The sequence below is a fragment of the Thermobia domestica genome, chromosome 16 (assembly GCF_964235325.1).
Source record: "Thermobia domestica chromosome 16, izTheDome1.hap1.1, whole genome shotgun sequence".
Taxonomy (NCBI): domain Eukaryota; kingdom Metazoa; phylum Arthropoda; class Insecta; order Zygentoma; family Lepismatidae; genus Thermobia; species Thermobia domestica.
Window position 1 is genome coordinate 84,463,956 of NC_137469.1, and position 26,096 is coordinate 84,490,051.

Sequence of the window (26,096 nt, forward strand, 5' to 3'; positions counted from 1 at the left end):
TTAACAACTGCATTCGCAGATATGCTGTTTGGTCCTTCAGAACAGTATGCTTCTACTTACATGGCGTATGTTCAACTGGTGATGTGTTCAATGTACAAAGATCCTCACAGCAATACTTTTGGCTTTCTCGACTATTTTATGCTATTTTCTATTACATTAACTTAAGTCGAAACAATACTGAGTGCCGGAAATCAAACCTAACGCTACATGCACCAAGAATAACATGTAATTTCCAAATCAACTTCCCATTTGATTGACAATTTTTCAATATGCTAATTATGCTATTTTGCTTTGCAGTTGTTTTGTCATGACTAAACTCTGTATGTATTAATTTACATTATGCTGTAGTAATGATGAGGCATATGACTGCACTAACTGTATTGGTGGTACTTATGAATTTTAATTTCATTTTATATCATGGCACATGATTCCCAAAAAACGAAAGGCCTAACTATGTATTTTCAAGCATATATAAGCTTAATTCGAAAATGAAATATACAGTTTCGTGATTAAAATTTCTTTCTTTCAATGTGTGAAGTTGCACGTGTTACTGTAGCTGAAGAATCGAGAGGAGAAAATCAGAACAAGATCATTATTTAAAAGAACACTTTAAAATAAAATATTTTTCTACTAATCATTACTTATCATAATTTGTCAAACTATAGTAGTAGGTGGTCAAATGAATCGTCTTATACAAATACGAAAGAATCCTGAAACATTTTGACTGCCTGAACTAAAAATTAAGACAAACTACAAAAGTTTCTGATCTCTGGGAGTAACATTTAATGCATAATTTCAGGAAAATTCCTTCGTATCCGACTAGGTTTCATTGCAAAGCATTTCATAACATACCTAAATTTATACTGAGAAAGTGCAAGAAGCGTACCCCCAACGGGGGAGGGGGGAAAGTGGGTAATTAGCCGTCCCTTAATTTTCAAAAGGTTTTCAGATTTTTGAAATATGAGGCTCATGTAAAAAGCGACTGATATTTTTTTACACGGGGTTGGTAATTTTGATGAAGTTGAGCATACGCAGAAACATGTCCTAGATTTCTGTAATTACAATAGAGATCGAATTGTCCGAGTGGTGTTGTGTACGTGTAAGTACCTGTAAGGTGAAACGGTTGCCGTAATATAAAATCCTTCCAAATCTGAAGTGAGATTTCTCAATTTCTGAAGCCACAGAATAGATTGGAGCTGACAGCCATGGGGATCTGTGTGGCATTCACAGACAGACAATTATGAGCGAAGGGAAGGTCAGGCAATAGTACAGTGTTTCGGGAAGGGCATTCAAATGTTCATGACAATAAGCGGAACGGAAGGTCTAGCGTTTATATGGATGATTTGATGGAACGCGCCAACGAGGAAGTGCGATGCAATTCCCGGTTCACAATAACTGAACTCCCCAAAGAGTTTCCAGAAGTGTGTGAAAACAGTGCATCGAATTCTTACTGACAAACTGAGTTATCACAAACTGTATACAAGTTTAGGATTTAGAATTTAAATTTCTGGGCTGTCGGCATCTATGACCATTTAGCCCGTCACGTTTGAGGGATGACGTCCCTCGGCGAGCACACTATCCGGGGAAAGAGAACGAAGAAAGGATTGGGGAGGGAGGGAAGGAAGGAAGGAAGGAAGGAAGCGGCTCGGACTTATAAGTTATGTACCACCCCGGCATTTGCCTGGAGTCAATGAAGAAAACTCATTCAGGTAGCTGGCCTGAAAAAGCTTTTTACATTTTTTCGACAGTTTGCCCCCACCGGAAACCGAACCCGAGACCGTTTGCACCAAAGGCGAGAACGTTAACGACTATGCTACGCGGGGCTACAAATTGTATACGAGACGGGTGCCAAAAATGCTAACAGACGCTCAAGCTGAGCAAAAAATAGTTGCACTTTTTTTTCCACTTGGAAAAGAATGGGAATGATCTCTTTCCTCACACAGTGACGGGAGATGAAACCTGGAGATCGTACGCCACTGGCGAATCAAAACAGCAGCCAATCGATGGCGGCACTCTGGTTCTCCTAAAGCGAAGAAATTCATACACCATCAGTTCACAAAAAAAGGTAACTGTGTGTTTGGCACCAAGAGTAATTCTTGTGGAATTTCTGAAACAAGAATTTACACTTATACCAGATGTGTACACTGAATAATATGAAACGTGCCACCCAAAATCGGTGGAGAGGAATGCTTCGTTCCAGAATTGTTCTGATCCATAACAACGCCGGCCCACACAGTTGCTCGTACTGTTAAGACAATTTAAAGATTTCAATGGGAACTAATTAATCATTCTCCTTCTGCCCCGACCTTGCCCCCAGCGATTTCTTTCTTTTTCCTCACATGAAAAACTGACATGTATCGGAGCATTTCAACAACAGTGACGTGCTCAAGACATCAGTTTTAGACTGGCTCTACTCTCAAGCAGCAGTTTTTTTTTTTTTTTTTGTTTATTTGTTTGTTTTGTTTTTTGTTTTACACAGAGAGCATACAGAATCTTGTATCACGCTACTAGAAATGGCTGAAGGTTCATGAGGACTACGTCGAAAAATAGTCAAGGTATATTTGTATATAATAATCAACATTTCTCCTATAGTTTTTTTTTTTTTTTTTAATATGATTTTTTGACATGCGCCTCGTACATGCCAAAACATATTAGATTTGTTTACTCACCCACTACAATATTTAATATATTTAGAGGGTATTAATACAGTTATACTATGTGCGCCAGTGCATCAAGGTGTATATTCGTGATCACGCTTCTGTATCGGTCTCTTGCTCCTCTTGAAAAAAATCCTGCGGACGCTTCAGTCTTAGCCCCTCCTCCTATTCTTTGTTTAAGCTAAAATTCAGAGCCACAAACTAATCACTAGATACCACGTTCGTATCACATTACAATTTAATCGTACCAGCATTATCCAGTTTCTATTTTGACAAGTATGGACTTCGAATGAAGTAGCAAGTTATGTTTTTAGGTTTTATTTGTGTGAAGACTTCAGGACTTATTTATTGTTTTCTGAAAGTTATGTATCCATTACCCACTCAGAAATTTATCAAGGATGATGTAACAGGTGATTAAACTGACACTATTATTATTATTATTATTATTATTATTATTATTATTATTATTATAAGTTATACTCTATTTACATCTATGTCTAACGCTTCTAATAGATTTTACCCCTGTTTCTTTCAAATATAGAACTTTAAGGCAAAAATTTCCACATTTTCAATGTTCAAATAATTATTTATTAACAATTTTCCAAAGTTCCATTTTTAGTTTCAGTTTCCAAGTTTCTATCAGAACTAAAAATCTAATGACACTTCAGTCTTCGTCTGAACTTTCCATCTTTTCGTATTCGACGTACGTTTTTTTTAAAAGACTTTCCCAGAAATCAGAAATGCTCAATTCCATATGCTACTGATTCTTATTTTTATATTAATGCATATTATTGCATTCAAAGTACCATTCTTAAACACTTACCTCGACCAATTATAAAAGATAAGGAACAACATTGGTAACGAACTGCATCATGAACGCAGTTGCTGAACGGTAAAACGAAATATAGACAAATTTTATGCTTTGCACACAGCCTGTCTACATAATCCCCAGTCAAGCATACTATCGGGAGCAGAAACAACTGCATTAAGAAGCCTCATGGCACTTCGTATTTGAAGGATGGCCTGTAGCAAGTAATTGCTGAAAAAGATACCAAATGACAAGTGTGGAATTCAGGTTCTGTAGTAAATTAATACCTATATCCACATTTACAACATATTTGTAAAACTCAATTTTCACTTGTAAGGCTGCAGCATACAATTTCAAACAAGAGAACAATACAAACCTGAAAATGTTCCTGAGTAGACACCTTTGCCGTGATGATGCATACTTTCTATAATAGCACCTTGCCTTCGCTGCGAAGGGTTGTTTTCCTAAAATGAGTAAAAAGGATAATTTAATCAAGTTCTCTCAATATTTATAAGCTAGAAGTAGCAAGCGAATATCTCTATTAAATCTATGTAGTAGGTGCCATCCATTAAGTACAACCAAACTAATAGATTCCAATTTCAATGGCTACAGCTCTTTTCAGATAAGAAGCAACGTAAGCAGTAGCCAATGGTATGCGATATTTAGCACAGTTGCCAGATTGCGGCCTCCCCTTTCCCTTTTTGCTCTTTCTTCATCTAAGAATACAACAAACAGACAGGATTATTCACTATGTCTAAAATGTTATTCTAATAAAAATTTGGAATATTCACTACCAATAAAATTTAGTCCATACCGGAAATATAAACCAAATTGATTGTCTTTCAATTTATTCCATTAGAACTGTTAGCTCGTCGTCTACTTCATCCTGCTATCACCGTAGTCGATGAAAATTTGTATTTTGTTGCAGTGTTGGCTCGAGTCTTCAATTTATTGTAACAGGTTACAAATATTGTTATTATTTCATGAATTTTTTTTTTTTAATTTATATATATAAAATGTGCAAAGGATCATTCCCAGAATTCTTGTTACGTGGTTAGTTTTCTCCTGAGAATTATCTTGCTTCAGCACAGATGAATCACACAAATGAAACGAATTCTAAAGCACCTATTTTGTAGTGTTGGAAATTTAATTTTTCTCTTTTCTTCCTCTGATGTGAATTTCTTATCTTGAAAACAATTATGAACTAAAAAAACTTTGAAACTACTTAAAAAACTGAATAATTTTTTAACCCCACTTTCTACAGCTCATGAAAACACACAGTGCTAATTTTATTTACTAACAAGTAAGAAAGAATTTGGGGAACATGATACGAGGAAAGGTAAGAAGCATTGTTCCCGCCCAATTGTATCAGCTTTCCGTGTCTCGAAGGAGTCAAGTTTGTTTCGGGTGCAATAATTTATAATACCACTTAGATGCCAGCGACTTTGTTCAACAATTATGAATTCATGTCTTGTGTAGAAGGAAAGTCAGAGGAGAATTTGATTATGAAATAGTCAAACGTGAAATGATTATGAAAAAAAAAAAAAAAAAAATCACACTGCCTATATCGCATACAGAAATGTTAGTTTCAAAATTGTTTTCCGAAAGAAATAGAATCATCTTTATTTATTTTCACTACTTTTATTTTATTGTACATTGGAAAATGATAGTTTAAAAGATATGCAATTACATACGCATCTCCAAGCAAAGAAAGCCCAAGTACTTCGAGTTATTTTCTTTATTATCCTATAATAGGTTACGGGTTCGATTTCATATAAGAGGAAAATATTGAACAAAAGCTTGAATAAAAATCTGCTGGCAGTTATGAGAGAACGTATTCTGAAGGTTTTTACAATTATTTTATATGGAAACATTTAAAAGTATCATGACAACCAGTTGACATAAGAACATGTTTGCACATGTTGAGTTGATTTTGAGTTTAACGTCCCGTTCAGCAACGAGGCTATATGAGACGTGGACCTACTGATTAACGTGGAATCCGAACCACATGAGCTCCCGCCGGGAATCGAACCCGAGTCTCCCACGCCAAAGGTGTTTGCACATGTGTATTCATAATTTATTTTCCTTCTCGCTAAAGACATTAATATCTCTAGGGAGCGCGTCTAGTATCAACAAGATTCACAGTAGTGCGAAAAGTCAGTATATACTATCACCTGCCACTTAACTGTGGGGGAAAGAAGACACAGCCCGCTCAAAACAATTTAACTTATTTGAAAAGCGCTACAACACAAGATAGACTTGTTAATATACTCACAAAAAACTATCTAGTTTGTTATATTGTATATCCATCCACAATTGAAAGTTTCCAGCTCTTATGTAGTATTTATTAGCAACGGTGTGAAATACGAAGGAAAGAAGAGCCTTTAGCGAAATATGTAATACAGAATGACGATGACTTGAAACAATTAACCATGTGGAAAACAGGGTGCGCGAGTTTGTCCTCCATTATCCAAATTATACCATAGTGAGATTGTAGGGAACGTTGGCAGTAGATAATCTAACACAATGGACGTTATTTTTGAGAATAAGGTAAGCCTTACGTTTTTTTTTTATATAGTAGCATCACCCTGGTATAATGATTGTGATTATTACAGGATAAACATTTTTAACTCAAAGTTGGCACATGGAGTGAAAAATCTGCGGCCTACTACAGTGGTACGGCGCTTACCTCTGGTGTGTGGGGTTCCTGGTTCGATCTCCGGCTAAGTAAGTTTGTGGTGGACAACATCGTGTCCACGGGTTTTCTCGGGTTACTCCGGTTTAATCCCACTTCCTCATTCAACCAATTCCTTCATCATTCACTTGCTTTAACTATCGTCTCCCTTTGCCTAAGGGACATAATCGTTAAACTGAAAGATTTATTTCTTTTTCCGCGGCTCAAAAAAAAAAAAAAAAAAAAAAAAATATTTTTTAACATTCTCCTTCAAGCGAAATGCACTACTTCCACCGGTCCACTAGCATTTTGATACCTTTGGAATAGTACGACTTGTCAAACCCTGCAAAATAGGTGTTTCCGATATGACTTGATGGGTGTGAAATCTCTTTCCCTGCAGCCACATTTTTTAAGTTAGGAAATAAATAGTAATCGCTGAGGGCCAAATCTGGAGAATATAGTTGGTGGGAGAAAGCAATTCGTAATTAAATTTCACTATCTCTTTTATGGATGAGCAGTTGCATTGTCAGCATACAAGACATCTTCAAATGAGATTTTTTCTTCCTTATCTCCTGATCCAATTTGTCCAATAATGTAACGACGTACCCGCCGGTTACATTTTCCCTTCTCCACCTAGTCGATGAATATTATGCCATACGTATCCCCCAAAAATAGTGCCCATAACCTTGCCTGCCGAACGTTATATTATGGGGAGGGGTCTTCGGTCGGCTTTCACCTGCTTCCAACAACTCTACAGACTGCCTATTGAACCCCGGTATGTAATGGATTCGTGTTCCATCTGTTGTCACGAATCGACGTTAACATTCGATTACATTGACGACGCCAAAGCACGCTTCGAACCATAATATGCTGATATTTCTGGTCGATTGTTAGAGAGCGTGGCACCCATCACTCAGCTTTTTCATACACAAATGTTCATGTAAAATAATGTACGCGTTAATTTCGTTATGTTAAATTTCATTCACTAATTTTTCGAGCATCCAAAACAATACAATGGAAGTTATTGATATTTTTTGCAGTAACTGCCTCATTTGGACGAACCTTCAAAATCACAGAAGCATTACGATCATGTTTAAATTCAGTATACCCTTCCTTTACTGTTTTACCAGTATATGACGAAAAATATGTAGTATAATATTTTATCAAGCCATTTCTTGAATTGGGAAGTATTTTCCCCCCATTAGAAAGCAATGTTTAATCACAATACGAAATTCTTTGGAATCATTTTTTTTTTCCACACAGCACAAGTAGTGTCACAATAATGCCTATTTCGTAAACTAATCGATTAAATGTGAAAGTTTGACTCGAGACTACTAGTTAAGATTGGTACTACTGAATAAATATAACGATTTGGAGATAATCACATACGAGGCCGCGGACGCACGTGGTAAAATGTAGTTAAGAACCTGAAGTCAAGAAGTACAAACCAGTTTTGAACTAAAGGAAGTTTCCGACAGAAAATCTATGTTCTCTTTATTTATATTTACTAAAGTAACATTTATCAAACAGAATGCACCAAAATTAAACTAAAATGTTAAGTAGTAGTTCCCATGTTTCTATATGCAGGAATTCCAAGTTCACGTACTGCCATTGAACTATATAATACTTCAGGAAATACCCCATCCTCATCTCTTTAGCTAGTCTCACATTCGTTTAATCTTTTCGAAACTTAGGATGGTAAATTCAAGTTTTCCACACAACAGTTAAATGAATGAACAAGGAACTGCATTCCGATATACAGTAGTCGGACATCAGAGTACGCAAATGGATCCTCGGGAAATCCTTCTAAAGAAAGGAAAAATGAAAGAGAGCATATGGCTTTGCTGGTAATATCTGATATTGTTTCAAAGGAAATAAACAAGCTTCTTTTGTAACCATATTTGACAAAAAGACTATAGGATATGTGTATATGTGGACAAAACTTGAACAGTTTTAGAAGTTATTCGGCAGAAACCACAAATTTGTACGGAAAGTAAGTCAAATTCTTACACAATTTTATCCCAGATATGTTATTTTCAGTTATGAGAACTGATTTTCGGTCTACCTGGAAGTTTTTTCACTTATCTTTGCATGTTCTAGATGCTAAGCCTCTTTCTACAAATATTCTGACAGTATATTTTCAGAAATAGGGGGAAAAAATGCTGTTTAACGTACTCGCTATCGGATAGTCATTAATTAAGGCTGCCTATGTGTAACAGCAATCGCAGAATATCTAATGCATATTCGATATTCTACCCTTTCTCATTTTTTGAACGCAAATCTTAATTGATGAATTAAAAGTTATTTTTTTAAAAAAATCAATAAAAATGTACATGTAGCTACACTTGTATTTATCAAGTGTGGTTACAAATGAAGTTTTTAAATTTTAATAATAATATCTGCAACGTGATTGCTACATTACCGTTTTATTCTGCTTAACGAGAGTAATCTTAGAAGCTGAAACTTGACGAAAACATTAGTTCACATTCACTATGTAGCCATGGATTAATATTAAGGAAACACTACACAGAATGAAATGAAATTAAGACAGAAAAAAATGGCCCTGTAATCACTGGTTGATCCACAGGAATGGCGGTGGAGAAGAACTCCCTCAAAGACTATCTTGTTGTAGACTTACAAATAAAATATTGCACTATTTTATTCTGATTTTATGAAAGAAAACTGTATTTGAATCTAGATTAATCGTCCTGAAGGCAACCCGCACCCTCCAATCAACTCGTCTAGATTCACTAATGCCTACAAGACAGGAAGTACCATGAAATTCATTAGTAACACTTTCTTAGATTACATTTTCATCTTACATCAAAATAATTTTGTATCTCAAGCAAATTAAATAAATCAACATTTAAAATGCTTAGTTTTTCATTGTAAGCTCCCTGTCTGCTATATGGTTAGGATACGCGGCACAAAAGACCCGGGTTCGGATTCCATGTTAAATTGTAGGTTTACGTCTCATATAATCTCACTGCTAACAGGACGCTAAACTCTTGAGAAAAAAAAAAAAAAAAGAGAGAGAGAGAGAGAGCGTAAATGGTATAAATTTTATTCGGAATATTCTGAATATCACGGAAGTGATGTCTAAATGTGATGTGCTTGTCAACCAAAAATACTAAATATCTGATTTTGTAAATTTAATTTTTGTTGGTGAGAGTTTGTGGAAAGCAGAAATTGGTGACTATCCCAGAAATTCAATTTAATCATTTTATTACAATTACGATTCCTCTAGAATTAGACACTTGTATTCTTCCTCCCTCCCTCATATGATTTCATAAATCAATACGATTCAGTTTTCTAAAACTTTTCGTTCTTCAAGTTGGAAATAAATTATTCGAATTACATTCCGACGATGTTTGGACACGCTCATTATCTTTAAATTTCTATGTAGTTCTCCCACTTTATAGCTTTCAGCTCTCATCTAGGGCCTTGTTTACGAAGAAAAAAGTGACGGAAATAAAAATGAACTGTCAAGTGACGGTATAGCACAGTGCGAAATTACAAAATCAGACTGTGTTCATTTGTCAAGTAAAGATTATCAACTTGTGTCAGTGCCTATTATTCCAGTACTCAAGACTCTTAAGGGCACGGTGCGATGGCTCAGTGGTAGAGCGTTCACCTATGGTGCATGGGGTTCTTGGTTCGATCCCAGCTCGCATCAAGTGAGCTTTGTGGTGGACAAATATCGCGTGCGTGAGAGTTCTCCCGTTTCCTACCATTCTTTTCATTCCACCATTTTCCTCATTTCTCATCATTATAGTCTCCTTTAGTCTAGGTGTCATAACCATGGGGCGTAAAACTTAAAGATTTCATTTCTTAAGGGCACGGTCTCCCTTTGTTTAACTTGGGAAAAAAAATATAAGCTATTTTGTTAAACTGTACGCAGAATGACTATGTCCTGATTTAATAGATATCAGTTGGACATCAAATAGATATGTCGATTTCTGGATCATAAAGGACATGTAAACAGAGTCAAAACGAGCAAGCTAGAAACAGAGTCCGTTAATACCTGACAAATCAATACTTCAGTGATTCTTACAATTTGTCAAGAGGTTCTTGCTGACTTGTTATAGACATTCTCTTCCTACCTCTTTCTCTGGATATGGTGGGTACCAATTTCCTTTATCTGCTTTATATACATACTATGTTATGCAAGCCCTTCGTAAACATCAACATGAAGCTATTATAATGCCTTGATTTCTGTTCTTATGTAATCAAGTATGAACTGCTCATATACAATCATTCCTTGCCATATTCCTAAAATCTTCATTGTCCAATATTTTTATCGATTTTTTCCCAAGTGTCATGAAATCTCCCATAGGGGTATTGAAGGCAATGTGCTATATTACAGTCTACTTTGTTCAGGAATTGAAATCAAAGTAGAATGTGCACAGTACTTAAATTAACGTTCGGTTTGGTTATATATAATATTCCTGACCACTTACCTCTCTTCAGAAAGCCCCATGGTTTTATCGAAGAGCAGAATTAAATCAGATTTATTGTTCAAGATCTTTATTTTAAGAAAATATTCGAGGTTGTTCTACCTACAGTTGTGTGTGGAAGAATGAGTGGCTATATTTTTTGAAGAAGATTTTACATATTTGTCTATAACCTTTGCACTTTTGTTACGAACTTTCATTTATTCACGAACATCAGCTTTTCTAATTTAATTCCTAAACTATACTCTATATTTTTCTACTCTGCTAATCTATGTATCATTAAAAGCATCAGATCTAAAATGGATATTGGAGCCATATTGTTCAACTTGGTCTTAAGTTACACTACCAAATAATACTACCAAGTTCTGAATTCTACTTAGTATACTTGTCTAGTATCTCCCTTCAGGAGCCTTTTTGAGCTATATTTACAAAGTCATCGTTACGAAGCATCTACTGTTCACTTAGCATACTTTGAAACTATTTGAATTCCTGTGCTCACTCAAAAGTCCAATTTTGGACAAAGCTACACATCCCAAGAGAAAGAGAAATTAGGTATCTGAGCGAGAGTGAAAAGTGTACATCAATAACCACTTGAAATCTGCAATTTCTCTGAAAGAATATCTGATCTGTACTAAAGGGGGGCATTTTACTCACAATAAAATATATAGTGTTAATGAATGCGAGAATATGACCTAAAACGTGTGAGAGCTACACTTTTCCGAATAAAATTACCTTAAAATCGTAACTACTGCCAATGATTATATTCGTACATAAGTAACAGAAGGAACAAAATTGGATAAATCGTTATTAAATGGTACTTATATTTATTTTTTGATGTAATAACTTGAAATTGCAGACGCTAATTCGCATGTTAAGCTCGGATACTACAAACGACGTCCCTTGCTCGAAAATAATGTATTTCTTGTTCTTGTTAGTACATTAATGTCCTAGCTTTTGGATCATCTTTCACACTCTCAAAATACGTAATAGTAAGGATAAATAATAATAATAATAATAATAAAAATACGGGTAGCAAAGGCGAAATAGTCAATTTCATTTTACATAATTTCGAAACCTTAATAATACTGCCCGAAGTATACTAAATAAATGTCTTTAATACGAGGAGTTTCGGAAGAGAAAGGCGAATCCGCGAACGTATTTTTACAGCTCTTAAGGTTCAAAGATTTATAGTCCATAAATTTGACAAGGGCGAACTTGCCAAGATCATCTCTCTGAATAATTACAATGTACACTGAGAAATGAACATTCTAACTGAAATATTATTAATTGGAAGAGCAATGAAGAAAATAATCCATTTGTGGTGTTCTCACGCCTTCTTTTCTGGAACATCTCCACGTTTTATTATTATTATTATTATTATTATTATTATTATTATTAATTATTATTTTCAAGCAATTAAATTTTGGATAAAATTTTTGAAACTAAATTTGACTAACTTTGTATTTTTAGGATGCTACGTAGAAAGTTAATGAAGAATTTCTGACAGGGAACAGAATCATTAGACTCGACTGTGATAGTGTAAAAGAAGTGTATTGTAAGTACATTACTAGAAACACTTCAAGTATAAACTACAGGGAAAAGTCCTATTTTCTGTTTTGCTGTTCTGCCTATTCTTTACTCCTACTACACTATGTAACATCGAGGTTATGAAGGACAGAATCAAAGGTGCCCGAACTCATCAGGTCGGAATTCATTCTCACTCAACCTCACCCTCACCTCCAATGCTTGGGGTCCCTGGTTCGATTCCAGCTCGCGCCGTGTGCACTTGTGGTGGACAAACACCGTGCTCCTGGGTTTTCCCGGGGTTCTCCCGTTTCCTCCCATTTTATTCATTTCACCATTTTATTCATCTCTCATCATCACTGTCTCCTTTAGCCTAACCGGTATAACTGAGGGATGTAAAACAAAGATTTCATTTCATTTCATTTTCATTTTCAACCTCACCCTCACGAAGTGAACGTGAGGTTGAGTGAGCTCAAGTTCCAAATCGTGAGCGAGAGGTTGAATGAACATGATGTCGGAACAATGATGTGAGTGAGAGATCGAAAGGATATTGAGCGTGAGATCGAGTAAGCGTAAGGTCGAAATGATGTGAATTAAGTCGATTAAGCGTGATGTTGAACGAATGTCATAAGCGCGAGGTCGAGTGAACATGATGTTATGATGATGTAAGCGTGAAGATGAGTGAGGGTGATGTCGAAACGATGTTATGAGCGTGAGTGAGTGGGCATCTCTGGTCAGAACTTATTAACATGCGCTCTGAATCACGACTAACGCTTACATCCGGTACAATTGACGGATGCATAAATTACCATACAAATTGAATTGTCACTATACAGTTCGTTCCTAGTCATCCTAGTCATACATCCAAGACACTACGTCACTAATCACGGCTTGACCGATTTCTTTATGCACAATTATACCCAGAAGTATGATCAAAATAGCACTGGTCTGCCTTCAGAGAAAATAAAACTTTAATCTCAACAAAACATAATGCGCGTCGATTCCGCCAACATATTACTTACTACCAGTGGTGTTATTCTAACTTTTAACAACCGTTTCTGCAAGTATGTAATATTATATAACTCTCAATTAAGTAGATAGATATAACTCTCAATTAAGTAGCAATGCGAATATCTTGGAAACGAATTATCCACGATAGATGGTTGTCAAAAAGTACTGGGAAGATATTAATCCAGCAATGGATCAACAATTGATGATGATCTACACTTATGTGATTCAGTTCTTATTCTTGATATCTGAGCATTTGAGATCAAGAAATAAACGCTTTCTGAGAGATCATATGTTTAACCTTCATAGCTGTAAGAAATTCTAAAAACAAAGATACTTAAAATTTACTGTTCCTGGCTATAACTGGATAAAATTTACTGTTATGTCTGGAGAATAACAACCGGTTCTGGCGAACCGGCTGAAAAGCACCACTGCTTACAACCTTAACACATTATATTTCGAATTTATACTTATTGAAACTATGGAAAATCATCGCATTAAAAAAATAATAAATAAAAATAAAAAGAAATCAAACGTAGTATATTTTTACACCTGAATATACTAATTCTCTACTTCCGTTAAGCTTGACTCAACACTAGACTATGCAATTATTAGATTGATTCAGAAGTCCAGTGAAAGAAAGAAAGAAAAAAAAATAAAATAAAATAAAATAAAAATCGTGTACACAATTTTCCATGAGTTTGACATGCCCGAGGTATGCAGTCTACCAACATTACTTTTTGCTATTAAATCGGTTTCTCCTCCGGTTATTCACGTAAAATACTAAGTGTCGATGCCACACAGTTATAAATACATGAAATAATCTGCAGCATGAACATTGGAGAAAGGTCATTATTATGACAATATACACATTCCCCTTTCCTTTTCCAACATATTCAGCCGGATTACTTTGCATGCAACCATACATAAACAGACTCTCCAAAATTACAGAACTCTCGTTCTGATCTATCGAAATCCACTTTGACCTCTGTAAAAGCCTTTAATACTACTTGATCACAACGGCTATCTTTATTCCCATCCTTTCCCTGTTAGTATATGTATGTTTAAACTGCTTACCACAACAGGCACAGAATGACTAGATGTCTCTCTTTTGTTTTTCTGCAAAGAAGAGAAGGGATTTAATAACAAAAGCTTTGAAGCAAATGAGACTTGTCTCGTACTATTCATTTCTAAGCATATCATGTTAGGAATATTCACTCCTAGTACCATATTTCTTTAATTCATGCATTGTTACCAGCACAAGCACACACTATAAATGGTTTTAATCTTAAATTATGACTGGAATTAAAACATTACCCGTTAATTTTATGAAATATGAAATTAATGTAGAAGAAAGAGGAAGATCGTAATGTATAGTAAAGTAACAATATTTAGGAAAAGAATACCGGTATAAAATGGATTGCATGAACTATAGGAGAAAATTCCTCTTCCTATCGGCTTTGCCTCTCTCTCAGCATCGATCCAACCAAAGACGAGACTTACCAGCTTAATATGGAAACGTAACCATATACTTCCACCTTCTTTAACATTCCTGCAGGTCTGTTTAATCTGTGTAAATTAATACTAGAGATCACCAATATGGCTTTAAATGCATTAATCAACATTGGATAATGTATTTTTAAAATATCAACTGACTAAAAGAAAAGATGAATATTACTACAGTGATTTTCTCTCATTAATAAAACAAACTCTGGTAACGACAGTAGAAAGAATCACGTGGAATATTTCAATGTATAGGATATGGATACACAGTCACAGTTAGACCCTACTCGTTACGATGTTGACTAACTCCATTAACGAACTCAGTCTAATTAATCGTTCTAGGTATCCGATGCAAAAAACAGAACTCAAAGAATCCCTTACATATGGAATATTGGCTATAGATGGCCACTGTTAAAGTCCTCGTTATACGTTAATCCTTTAATGGATTTATTTAATTAAAAAACTGTTGATATAATCGCTCTACCTATATTTATAGTGCACAAAATAAATCAAGTTAAAAAAATCGCATCCGTTCAAGAGTTCTCGTGTGAAGTAACGGAAGGACGAGCGGATGTACTAACACAATATTATAAGTCTCATTACGTGATACTAAAAAAACTATGGTTCGATTAGGGAAGAGTACAAGGTTTTAGGGGGGAGGAAACCCTGAATTACTACAAAGATCAAGATTAGAGGTTAGTAACGATATTTCAGTAAAACCAGCTGTAAGATCCATGTTACTTTCAATATTCATTTGTAGCTTTCTTCTGCTATTCATGATATACTTCTTCACAAACTGGCAGTTCTTTTTTCCTAAGTTATATTTATTTTTCGTAATAATCAACATTGGATAGATTACTGGTATTATTTTCTTTATTAACTTTTCCCCATGGATCCTCTTTGGAATACTGTATCAATTCTATCAACTGTATAATTGACTGCTAAGTTTATTCCATTGGCATTAATGTGGTCAATGTATTAAATTATTGTCTTTTATAAATTGAATCAGTACTTTGATAAGTCCTAATTTCTAGATGCAATTAGGTTTCCGACATCATACAACATTAAGAGCGTCTTATACATCTCTTGGAGAAATAAGTTTAGTTTGTTATTATAAAGCTTACATTAGAACATTAGAATTAGCTATTGTACAAACCAGGGTGGATTGATTTAAATCAGTCTGATTTAAATCACGATTTTAATCAAGATTTAAATCACTTGATTTTTTAAATAAAAATCGTTGATTTAAATCAAATTCCGAAATGAATTAATTTAAAGTGAAAGTAAGTAAAATCCCGTTTCTCTTATGTTATTCCGATTATGGAAGATAATAATCATAATACAGTGAGACTCAAATGTATGTAAGCACAGCATGAAACGAGTATCATGTGGGAACTATCAGGGAAAATCCCGTTTGAACGGGTTACGGGTGAACCCTGCTTTTTTCTCTTTGTAACACAGGGTTTTAAAATTTCTGTTCCAACGGGGAAATCACCATGGACATTTAAGATGAAAGTTCTTTTGTGTTCATGTCTATTTGTTTGTTTCCAGATAATAGGGGCGTATTTAGAGGGTTCGATCCCCTCTCCGAAACAAAAAAAAAAAAAAAAAAGGATTTTAAAATTTTGGGCGAAATTTATGTACTAAATACATAGAAGTCCCTCGGGATCGTAATACGACAAATTTTGGATGCGTTAAAATATCGAATAATACTTTCGATAAAGTGGATACTTGACCCCATTGCAGAACATGCCGAGATCTGCGATGTGATTGCAGAAAATTTGCCGTGCCTGTGCAGGAAAAATTGTAAGAGGAAATAAAATAGCCAACAGAAAAGTATAAAAACGTGCCTGCTATGTATAGATGTCTTAAATGCACGGACAACTCGCATTTGAACTGTTTTTCACGTCACATAAAGCATATTTTTAACAATCACAAGTGTTTCTTCTTCTGGAACTGATCATCTTGATTTTTTTTTATTTTGGAATTCCTTCAGGGAATTCGTGTTAATATTCAGTTCAAAATCTCTTATCATCGCGAATTGTGTCGAGGAATTTGAAGCTTTAAAATATATAAAACGATAATTATGCCTGTTGTGCTGTATGGTTGTGAAACATGGTCGCTTACGCTGAGGGAAGAACGCAGACTGAAAGTATTTGAGAATAAAATCCTGAAACGAATATTCGGAACCAAAAGGAACGGAAATGAGAAATGGTGAAAACTTCATGATGAGAAACTGCATAATTTATACCATTCACCAAACATTGTTAGGGTCATCAAATCTTGGAGGTTCAGGTGGGCAGGACTGTAGCGAGAATGGAAGAAAGTAGGAACGCTTTCAAAGTTTTAACTGTAAGTCCAATCGGAAAACGACCATTAGGAAGACCTAGTCGCACATGGGAGGGCAATATTAAGATGGATCTCGCAGCAATAAGAATATAAAATAGAAACTGGATTCAGTTGACTAAGGATAGAAGTCAGGAGAGCTTTTGTGAACATGGCATTGAACCTCCGGGTTCCATAGGTCATAGAGTGAGTTAGTTAATTTTAGGCGAAATTTATGTACTTTATATGTATTTCGTGCCGCTAGCTAGTTCCAATTGTTTAAAAATATGCCCCTGCCAAATATCAGTAACTTTCGTGAAAAGAAAAGTATCATGTTGATATACATTGCTGTACTTTTTCCGTAAAGCTTAAGAAACATTGTTTGGGATTGAAATAGGTTAACGATTGGGATTTAATTCAAAATTAAAACCCAATACTTTCACTTAAATGACACAATTAACATTTAATACTAATTCCTAATGTTTTTTCTTCAGTTCGCGACTTGTATCATACGAAGAAAAAGATTTGATTTAAATCAAAAAAATCGATTTATATCAAAAAAATCAACAAAAATGATTTTTTTCAAAAAAATCATGATTTTTTTCCAGCCTGGTACAAACTACTTAGATGCATCAACAAAGATTTGTCTCTTTTGCTGATTAGATTTAATGTGATAAGACCTAATATAGTATTGAAAATGAAATGAAATCTGAGTCTTACGTCCCACGGTTATGCCGGTTAGGCTAAAGGAGACGGTGATGAGTAATGAATGAAATGGTGGAATGAAGAAAGTGGGAGGAAACGGGAGAACCCCGAGAAAACCCACGCACGCGGTGTTTGTCCACCACAAAGTTCACTTGGCGGGGGCTGGGATCGAACCCGTAATATAGTATTGAATGAACACCATTCGATATAATAATTATACTTCATCTAGATTACTTGGGTTCCATTTCATATTGACTTGCTATCGGGTGCTCTACAATTCAGTCACTAAGTCCAGGCCTTCCCAATGAATACAAAAAACTATGCACCTTATTGTACACGAATGAGGAATAACGGAAAAAGTTGTTTTAATATGTGGTCTACAACCCTAATTGATATCTATGAAAGATCTAATAACATAGCGTAAGTCACAATGCTTAATATGTTACCTCATGTTCACGTGTGCTGGCTTGTTTTTTTCTAGCGTTCGCCTGCCTCACATAACAGCCCTTTAGACGTTTGTCCTGACGTACAATTAAATTAAATATAACACATACAAATTATTAAGAACGGAAAATGAAGTATTTTCTTAATGCACTTTACATTTTCGGAATTAAATAACACCGAGGATGTATGTTTCCATAACTTGTTATTTCTTATTTATTACTTATTTCGCAAGCATTTAGGGAACGAATTAATATTCTTGAATTACATTTTCAATTGATTTATTTTTGAAATGTTACTATGAAAGCACGAATATGAAGCCACAGACAAATATGTTAATATATCATCTGCCATTATGATTATACGTTAGGAATGCTTGTAGTTTTTCCTAATGAAGTGGAAGTGAACACTTAATGAAGAATCTTGTAACAATTTTGGAGAGTCGAAAACGACTTCGCTGCAATGAAGTCAGGATTCCGGCCGTTTCATGTCAAACACTTTTTGCATATACACATATTTAGGCATTAGAAAAGCCATACAGCGCAAAAGGAAAGGGGAATAAAATATTCGCTCACTCATTGCGGGGAAAAGATATTCAATAATACTAATACTACTACTAATAATAATGGTATATTCCATAAAAGTTTACCAGGATTTAATTATAACTTTTTTTTATATTTATTTCTAATTACGATATTCGATACATGTAATGCCCTAATGAATACTGATCAATGACGAAAAGGACGGCTGTAAACAATCAAAAATATTGCATTGATGTACAAGGTGTATCAAAAGTTCCTTACAATCCCTTATAAAATGAAAGCAAGTGAAGATAGACGAAATAGGTAATTATGGGGACACATTAGGCCAAGAGAGAATATTTATAGTGAATGTAAGGTGAACGGCCGCCATTTTGCTGTCCGTCCTTTTGAATCTCGCTCGAAAAGTTAAAATGGGAAGGTGGTTATGAAACATGGCTACAATGGTGTAATCATATTTAAATTTACTGTAATAACTACGAAGTTATAATTACATGAAACTCAAGATTACCTCTTACAAAATGTGTTCAATGTGCTGACCGTTTGCAGACGTGTCTCTCAAGCTATATGAACACGAAGCAATGTCTCAGGTGTGATTTGTGCAAAAGCATTCTGTATCCGTTGTTCCAAATGATCCAGATTCCTAATCTTTTCGCCATATACTATTGTTTTTAGGTGACCCCACAAGTAAGAGTCCAAAGGTGATAAATCAGGTGATCTGGCATGCCATGATAATGACCCACATAAACCAATCCAATGACGAGGAAATTGTTCATCCAGATATAATGAGTGCATAATGAGGTACATAATGAGGTGGCGCCCCATCATGTTCATGAAAGAAGAGAAACCTGCCATTCAAGGCCAACAGGGAGGGGAAAATGAGTTGTTCTAACATGTCCAAGTAACGTTCTACAGTTAAGGTGTCAAGAATAACAAATAATCCAATGAATGTATCTCTCAGATCTATGCCCACACCATAATTTTCCTGCACTAATGATTTTACACGGATTTATCCACTTGGGGTTATCTGAGACCAGTAGCGTAGATTTTGTTTGTTTACCTCCTTTGTAACAAACAATTAAAAAAAATGCTTCATTTCCATGTAAAAACTTATACTGCGAAGTTGGGATCCTGCTGAAACTGTTTCACTGCCCACTCACAAAATTGCACTCTCCAGTCTGGGTTATCTTTAGGAAGATGTTGCTACAGCTGCAACTTGTAAATATGCTACTTATGCGTCGTTAACACCCTACAAATAGAAGTTTGGCTGACGATGCATTCCAGAAATAATCTGTGTGTCTTGAGCTGTGGAGACTTAAATGATACAAGTATTGCCTAGCTGTGCCTTCATTAGTGACAGTTCTGGCCTCTCCTTGACTGTACCTGTCTCTTCGAATTTGGTCAATAACTGTCACTGCAACGTGCGAAACTAGAGCATGTTGAGGATGCCTTTCATTGATATCATAAGCTGCAGCACTGGCACTTCTACTACCCCACATCTTGATCTTGATATGGTAGGCTTTGGCTAATAGCATGATTCAGCACCCGGTAATACGAAAAATTTGAGTTTCATGTGATCGTAACTTCAAAATTATTAGTTATGTTAAATCTGATTACACCATTGAGTTTCTCTTAAAATTCTAGCCCTATTTCACATGACCTCTTTCCCATTTAAACTTTTTGAGCGAGGTTGAAAATGGCAGAGAAGATTGCGGTCGTCCACCTGACACATGTTCACACAATTACCAATTCTGCCTATTTCGACTTTTCATTTCATAAGGGGTGGTAAAGAACGTTTGACTCACCCTGTGCAGTCGTGTTCAGAAGTTTTTTTTCCTTTTTTCTTTTTAACGTACGTAGGATAATGTTTTGGCTTGAAACTGACATTTTACATACGTAACTTGAAATAGACAAGATTATTCATATGTGCTTTATTAACTTACGGATAAAAATAAAGATAGTTTTAATGAAAGAAAGATGACCAAGTACTTTAAAGAAGAGTGTACATCGATAACCTTGATCTATCCTGAACTCTAAATCATGCCTACTTAATTAAAAAAAAAAAAAAAATCAAGAATATATCAAATACGTACTTGAAAAATAATCACTAGGATAGCTGAAGAATGAACGGTCTTATACTGAAATTGAACCAACACTGAAAATGTTATTTGAATGCTTTCTGAAAAATTATGGAAGTTTGAAGTTAATTTTTGATTAGCTCACTTGTTTAATGTTTGCTGATAGATGCAACAGGAAACCTAATTTAAACAGAAACATTCTTATCTTGTATCTCAAATTAAGTGATTCACTTGTACAGTCTCAATATACTTTGCACCACTTTAAGTAGCATCTTAAATTTGCTAAACTGGACACATTGTTGGGTTCTTCCTTTTCTGTGGAATTATCCACAAAAAAGCAATACAACTTCAATGCTTGGCAACTGCAGAGACTGTTTTTTATGAAAACTCCAGTGTTGCGTTGTTAACAAAAATATTTTTTTTCCTACAATTTCCTACGATTAAGGTTATACTTAAAAAAGATATATCCACATGGAAGGAAGAACCCTACAATACGTCCAGTTCAGCAATTTAAGATGTTACTAAAGAAAATGGCACAGAATACTGTGAATAATCTAAAATTTAAGCTACAAAGTAGCAAAGTTCTTATTCCTTTGATTAATTTCTGCTGTCATTCAATGACAGCTAACTTGTTTTCCAATTTTCGTGCGTTGGTTCATTTCTGCATCAGGGCGTCCGTTCTTGTATTAAACAATAACAACACAACTCACCTCTACGTTTTCATTCCGTGACGTGAGAACTTCAGAAGATAATTGTTTAAGAGTTTGGGTGAGGTTCCTACTGGCTTCTGCAAGCGCCTGAGTATCCAAAGTTGGTTTAAACGGATCACAGCAACAAGGTGACTTAGTTCTACAGCTAGTTGAGTTACTTGGACACAATGTTCGAGGCGAAGCATCCGATGAGACTGAGGTAGCTTCTGTTTTATTGTGACAGGACGAGGAAGAAGAAGAGGATGAGGAAGAGGAGGAAGACGCTAATCTGGTAGAAGATTGTGACACAGGACTAGAAACTGGCAACGGGAACTGAGAACTACTACTACTATTACTACTAGTGCTACTATTACTACTGTTACTACAAGATGCTGTGCTAGTGGTAGACGAGCTTGAAGGCTGAGAGTAACTTCGGCGGGAAGTGTTTGGTGTTACTGTAGATAACTGCAGTTGAATGAGCATCATGTGGTCACCCAATCGCATGGTAAGATTCAGAGGCGCCTTGCCGGACAAAAAATCGTTTACCTGGAAAATAAAATTTAGAATTAAAATACAATATGTTAGAGAAAAGGACAACGATACGCATTTTACATTTCAAGAAAAAAAAACTTCAACAAATTTACATAAATGCAACATATCTGAATACTGTTCATTCTAGCTTGAAAACTTAAAATCGGACCGAAATAAGCAGTCATTAATACTAATCTTGAGTTTTACAGTTTCTGTCATATATTACTGTCTTCAGGCACATTCTGAATACACATGATGAAGACAATGATTTATTGCCGAAACTAAACCAATTAGTCAATTTTTTTTATTTATTTATTTATTTAAATAATGCAACTTTTGAAAATGGTCCATTTTCTTGGAGATTAAACCAATACTCTTGCCGAAGAACAGTCCTTAAATTCTTTGCGTAGTAAGAATGCACATATTTTGCAGCATATCACTAGGTTTTAATATTATAGTTCCAGCAATACTATTTGTATAAAAAATTCATGCTATTATTTATCACTTCTACGCATTCAACTGAACTACGTATGTTTAACGTTTGTCAAATGTTTTAAGTCATTTAATAACGTGAAAAAAAAAAAAAAAAAAAACAGTATTAGACAGGGAAAGAGGGATATGTTGTGAACAAAGATGACCAATCATGAATGAAGTTCAGAAAATAATTTAAGAACTATTGCAACACACACATTTCGTGCACGTTGTAACTTCAGTTTAGTTTTGAAGAGTAATTCTGAAGCAGCTCAAATTGTGATGAGACAACCATATATTTTTTATATTGTAATGATCGTCTATGTATATATAGGCTAGGTCGCACTACACTGATCTGCCATGGTCCTTCAACGACCTACGTACGATATTGGTAAAAATCACTCCAATCAATTGCTAACTCCGATCAGCTGTAATTAATAATCGACATTTGGTAGAATAAAACAAAAGTAATTTAGCTACCGAAAAAGAAAACACCGCTTATTGACTACGTATTCCACTTCGAGCTGGCTGAACAGAGACAGAATGGGAGGGAGGGTGAAAGAAGGAAGAGCATTATTGTATGTTTAAGATAGCAATGCAGTCGTGACTTCGTTTAACACAGTGGCTCCGAACCGCTGTCACGAAATTTTAGATGTAAAAATTATGAAGCACTTTATAATTACTTAAACTAAATTCTGAGACAGGCTGTAGCCGTCAACACCTCCAGTGGCAGCAACAGTACCCAGAACTACATACTGTTACTACTTTACAGAAACTACATTATTACAACTTACATTATATTTAATACAAAATTAAACATGTGTATTGTGATTGTTCAGCAAAGTATATCAACAGTCACTGCCTTAAGAAGCAAAATAAAATTTGTATTACATATTTGTATTTATTTTGTTTGTTTGTTCCGCAGGTTCGCGTGTTTTATTGTAACTTCATTTAGCCACTGTTATCCAAGGCTTCCAATATTTATTGGCCTTTGCTGCTTTCTATTCAGCTGTATGGCTGTAAAATGACTCGAGCTGTACGGTATATCTTTGTAAATGAATAATTACAAAAATGGATTATTATTTACAAGGTTTGAAAGATTAGGATTTTCTCTCTTTCTCCAATTTATAATAAGTTACGTGGGTACATTAGTCTATAGATTATAGTCTAATCTTAACTCAGGATTAGTCGTTCAAAAAAATACAAGCAATATTACAATTTAATTTATATAAAGTAGATCTAAAACTTCATAGTACTATATTAACCTTCAAGTATATATTAAAAAGTATATTCATAAATTTTTCTCCAAATTTATTTTTTGTAATTTCTGATAATTGCAAACATTTATAAGAACTTTTATAGTAAGGCTATTCATGGCTTTGGGTTGATTATTTTAACAAGAGAGACACTGATCAAATTTAAAATTTACTATAATTTAAAATAAAGTGGGTTTTAAGCTTTGGTCAGTGTCTCTTTTGTTAAAAGAACTTTTAATAGTTAATAATTAAAACTTTCTTTCTTGCATTTGTTTATAGCATTATTAATCTAAATACGGGTACACTTGGCACATATTCATTGCACACATTTAAATACATGCTTAAACAACTGTGTATATTACAATATGTTAGAATTATTTTTTAAAAAAAACAATATTTTGCTAGTACAATGCGTATCATAAATGTTGTAGTTATTCTGTTCTGACTTAACACTAGAACAATGGGGCGGATTTCAGTAACCTTGATAATGTTATACAAAGAACTACCCACTTTTAGATATTGTTTATCCATGTCCTAATGGTGACTCATATCGCACTCCGTTACAGCAGGCGTGCTGATGCTTACGAAATAAAAATTGGTGATATAGTCGTAGTGATTATGTTTTATATATATATATATATATATATATATATATATATATATACATCATCCATTATGAACCCTCTGTTTGATTAAAGACTGTCTAATTCTCTATCACAATCTTTCTTAAACAATTGCATTCCTTAATTTCTGTAAACCATCTATAATACACTTTTATAACTTATACTTCAATTATCAGAATTCAGAAAATCGTACTGTTATATGTGGAACAAATATAACACGTTAAATATTTTCATTAAGTTTGAGTGACAGAAAAGAAATTATTTTTAGTATTTTATAGTAAACTGAACCATGTGAAAAAGTGTCACATCGATTAAGTTTCAAATTTAACACATTAAAAGTTCAAAAATTATCTCCTCCCCCCCTCCCAAAAAAAGTAGTAGGATAATTACAATGGAATGAACTTTCTAACAATGTCCCAAGGTTTTTCGGCTACAGACATGGATGATTAATGAAGTGAATGAATATGAAAGAATCGTTGGAATGAGAATGTGGGAGGGGATTATGAGAACGCCGATAAATTCCCGGCCATGGTGTTTTCTAGAACAGACATTACTTGGAATTGGATCAGGAACAACACATTTTTAAGAAAGTTTTTGAAGTAATCGAAATTGGTCTTCATTATTACATTCGAATTATCCAAAAAAAAGTAACTACCCAAGTCTTAGTCAATATATGGTACTCTTGTGATAAGTGAAATTAATGAATTGATATTACTGAGAATCAGTTTTAATCATAGTTTTTAAATCACGTTGCCATCGAGTTTCCACTTATCAACTGATATCACAAGCAATCTTACAAATGTAAGCATAAACATGAAACAGGTCCTACGACCAGCGATGACTTCAGGGGAGAAGAGACTTAAGGAAACTTAAGGAGAGAATTTCCCCCCAGTTCCCAAATTCTCCACGAGGCGTTTATATCTACGATCGTACCTCGTGTTACCAGTATTCTCGAAGTACTAAAGTCCCTATGTATTGAAAACCCTCCTTAGAGGAAAACCCTCACTAGTTGTAGCAATCTTCAGCGTGACTCTCAAAGTACATCAGTGAGATTCTTTTATCTATCTATATATCTATAAATGAAAATCACTGTGTTTGTGACATCATACCTCTTGAACCACCCAACCGATCTCGACAAAATTTGCCACACAGATGAAGTTCGGGACTGGGATGGTATTTTATCATTTCACTTAGATGGTGTATATGTGGGGGAGAAGCAGTTATGAAAACTAGCGAAAAAATATTTTATACATCACGATCCTTATTAAAATTCACTTGCCCTGCAAAATGTCTACTATATTGCGCGTAGTATCGGGGAACTATGCTAAATAATAATAATAATAATAATAATAATAATAATAATAATAATAATAATGTAAAATCATGATTTTGTCGGTTGTACGGTATGAGTGTGAAATGTGGTCGGTAACTCGTAGAACAAAATGCCAACTGTCGAAAAATATTTCGTTGAGAGTTTATTTTGTGTTCAACGTCCCGTTCAGCAGCGAGGCTATATGAGACGTAGACCTAGTAATTAACGTAGAATCCGAACATGAGCCCCGACGGGAATCGAACCCGGGTTTCCCACGCCAAGGGAGACACGGATCGTACGCGAACCGCTTAGACACGAAGGAACTTGAAAATATTTGGTGTGAAAACATGAAGACTAATGGAGGACGCTAAACTGTATGAAACTTCAGCCCCAAGTCACCAATTATCAGATGGATAATTGATCCAGACATCTAAAGCCCTGTTTTCGTATACGACTTGCTTGAAAGCTTAGTTTACTTTATGTGGTTGTTGCTAATCG

The 26,096-nt window shown here is 34.8% G+C and overlaps 1 protein-coding gene across 2 annotated transcripts in view; it reads right to left on the bottom strand.

Moving 5' to 3' along the window:
* The window catches only part of LOC145673215 (midnolin-B-like), a 100,199-nt gene that overhangs the window by 3,820 nt on the left and 70,283 nt on the right, over positions 1-26,096 (bottom strand). The window contains exons 4-6 of one of the 2 annotated variants that reach the window (XM_081742698.1): positions 21,427-21,951; positions 14,203-14,244; positions 3,842-3,929 (exon numbers count right to left, since the gene is read on the bottom strand). In XM_081742698.1, the coding sequence (XP_081598824.1) occupies positions 3,842-3,929; positions 14,203-14,244; positions 21,427-21,951 (655 nt within the window). The remainder of the gene's footprint in view (positions 1-3,841; positions 3,930-14,202; positions 14,245-21,426; positions 21,952-26,096) is intronic. The other variant, XM_081742699.1, reaches the window with a different exon arrangement.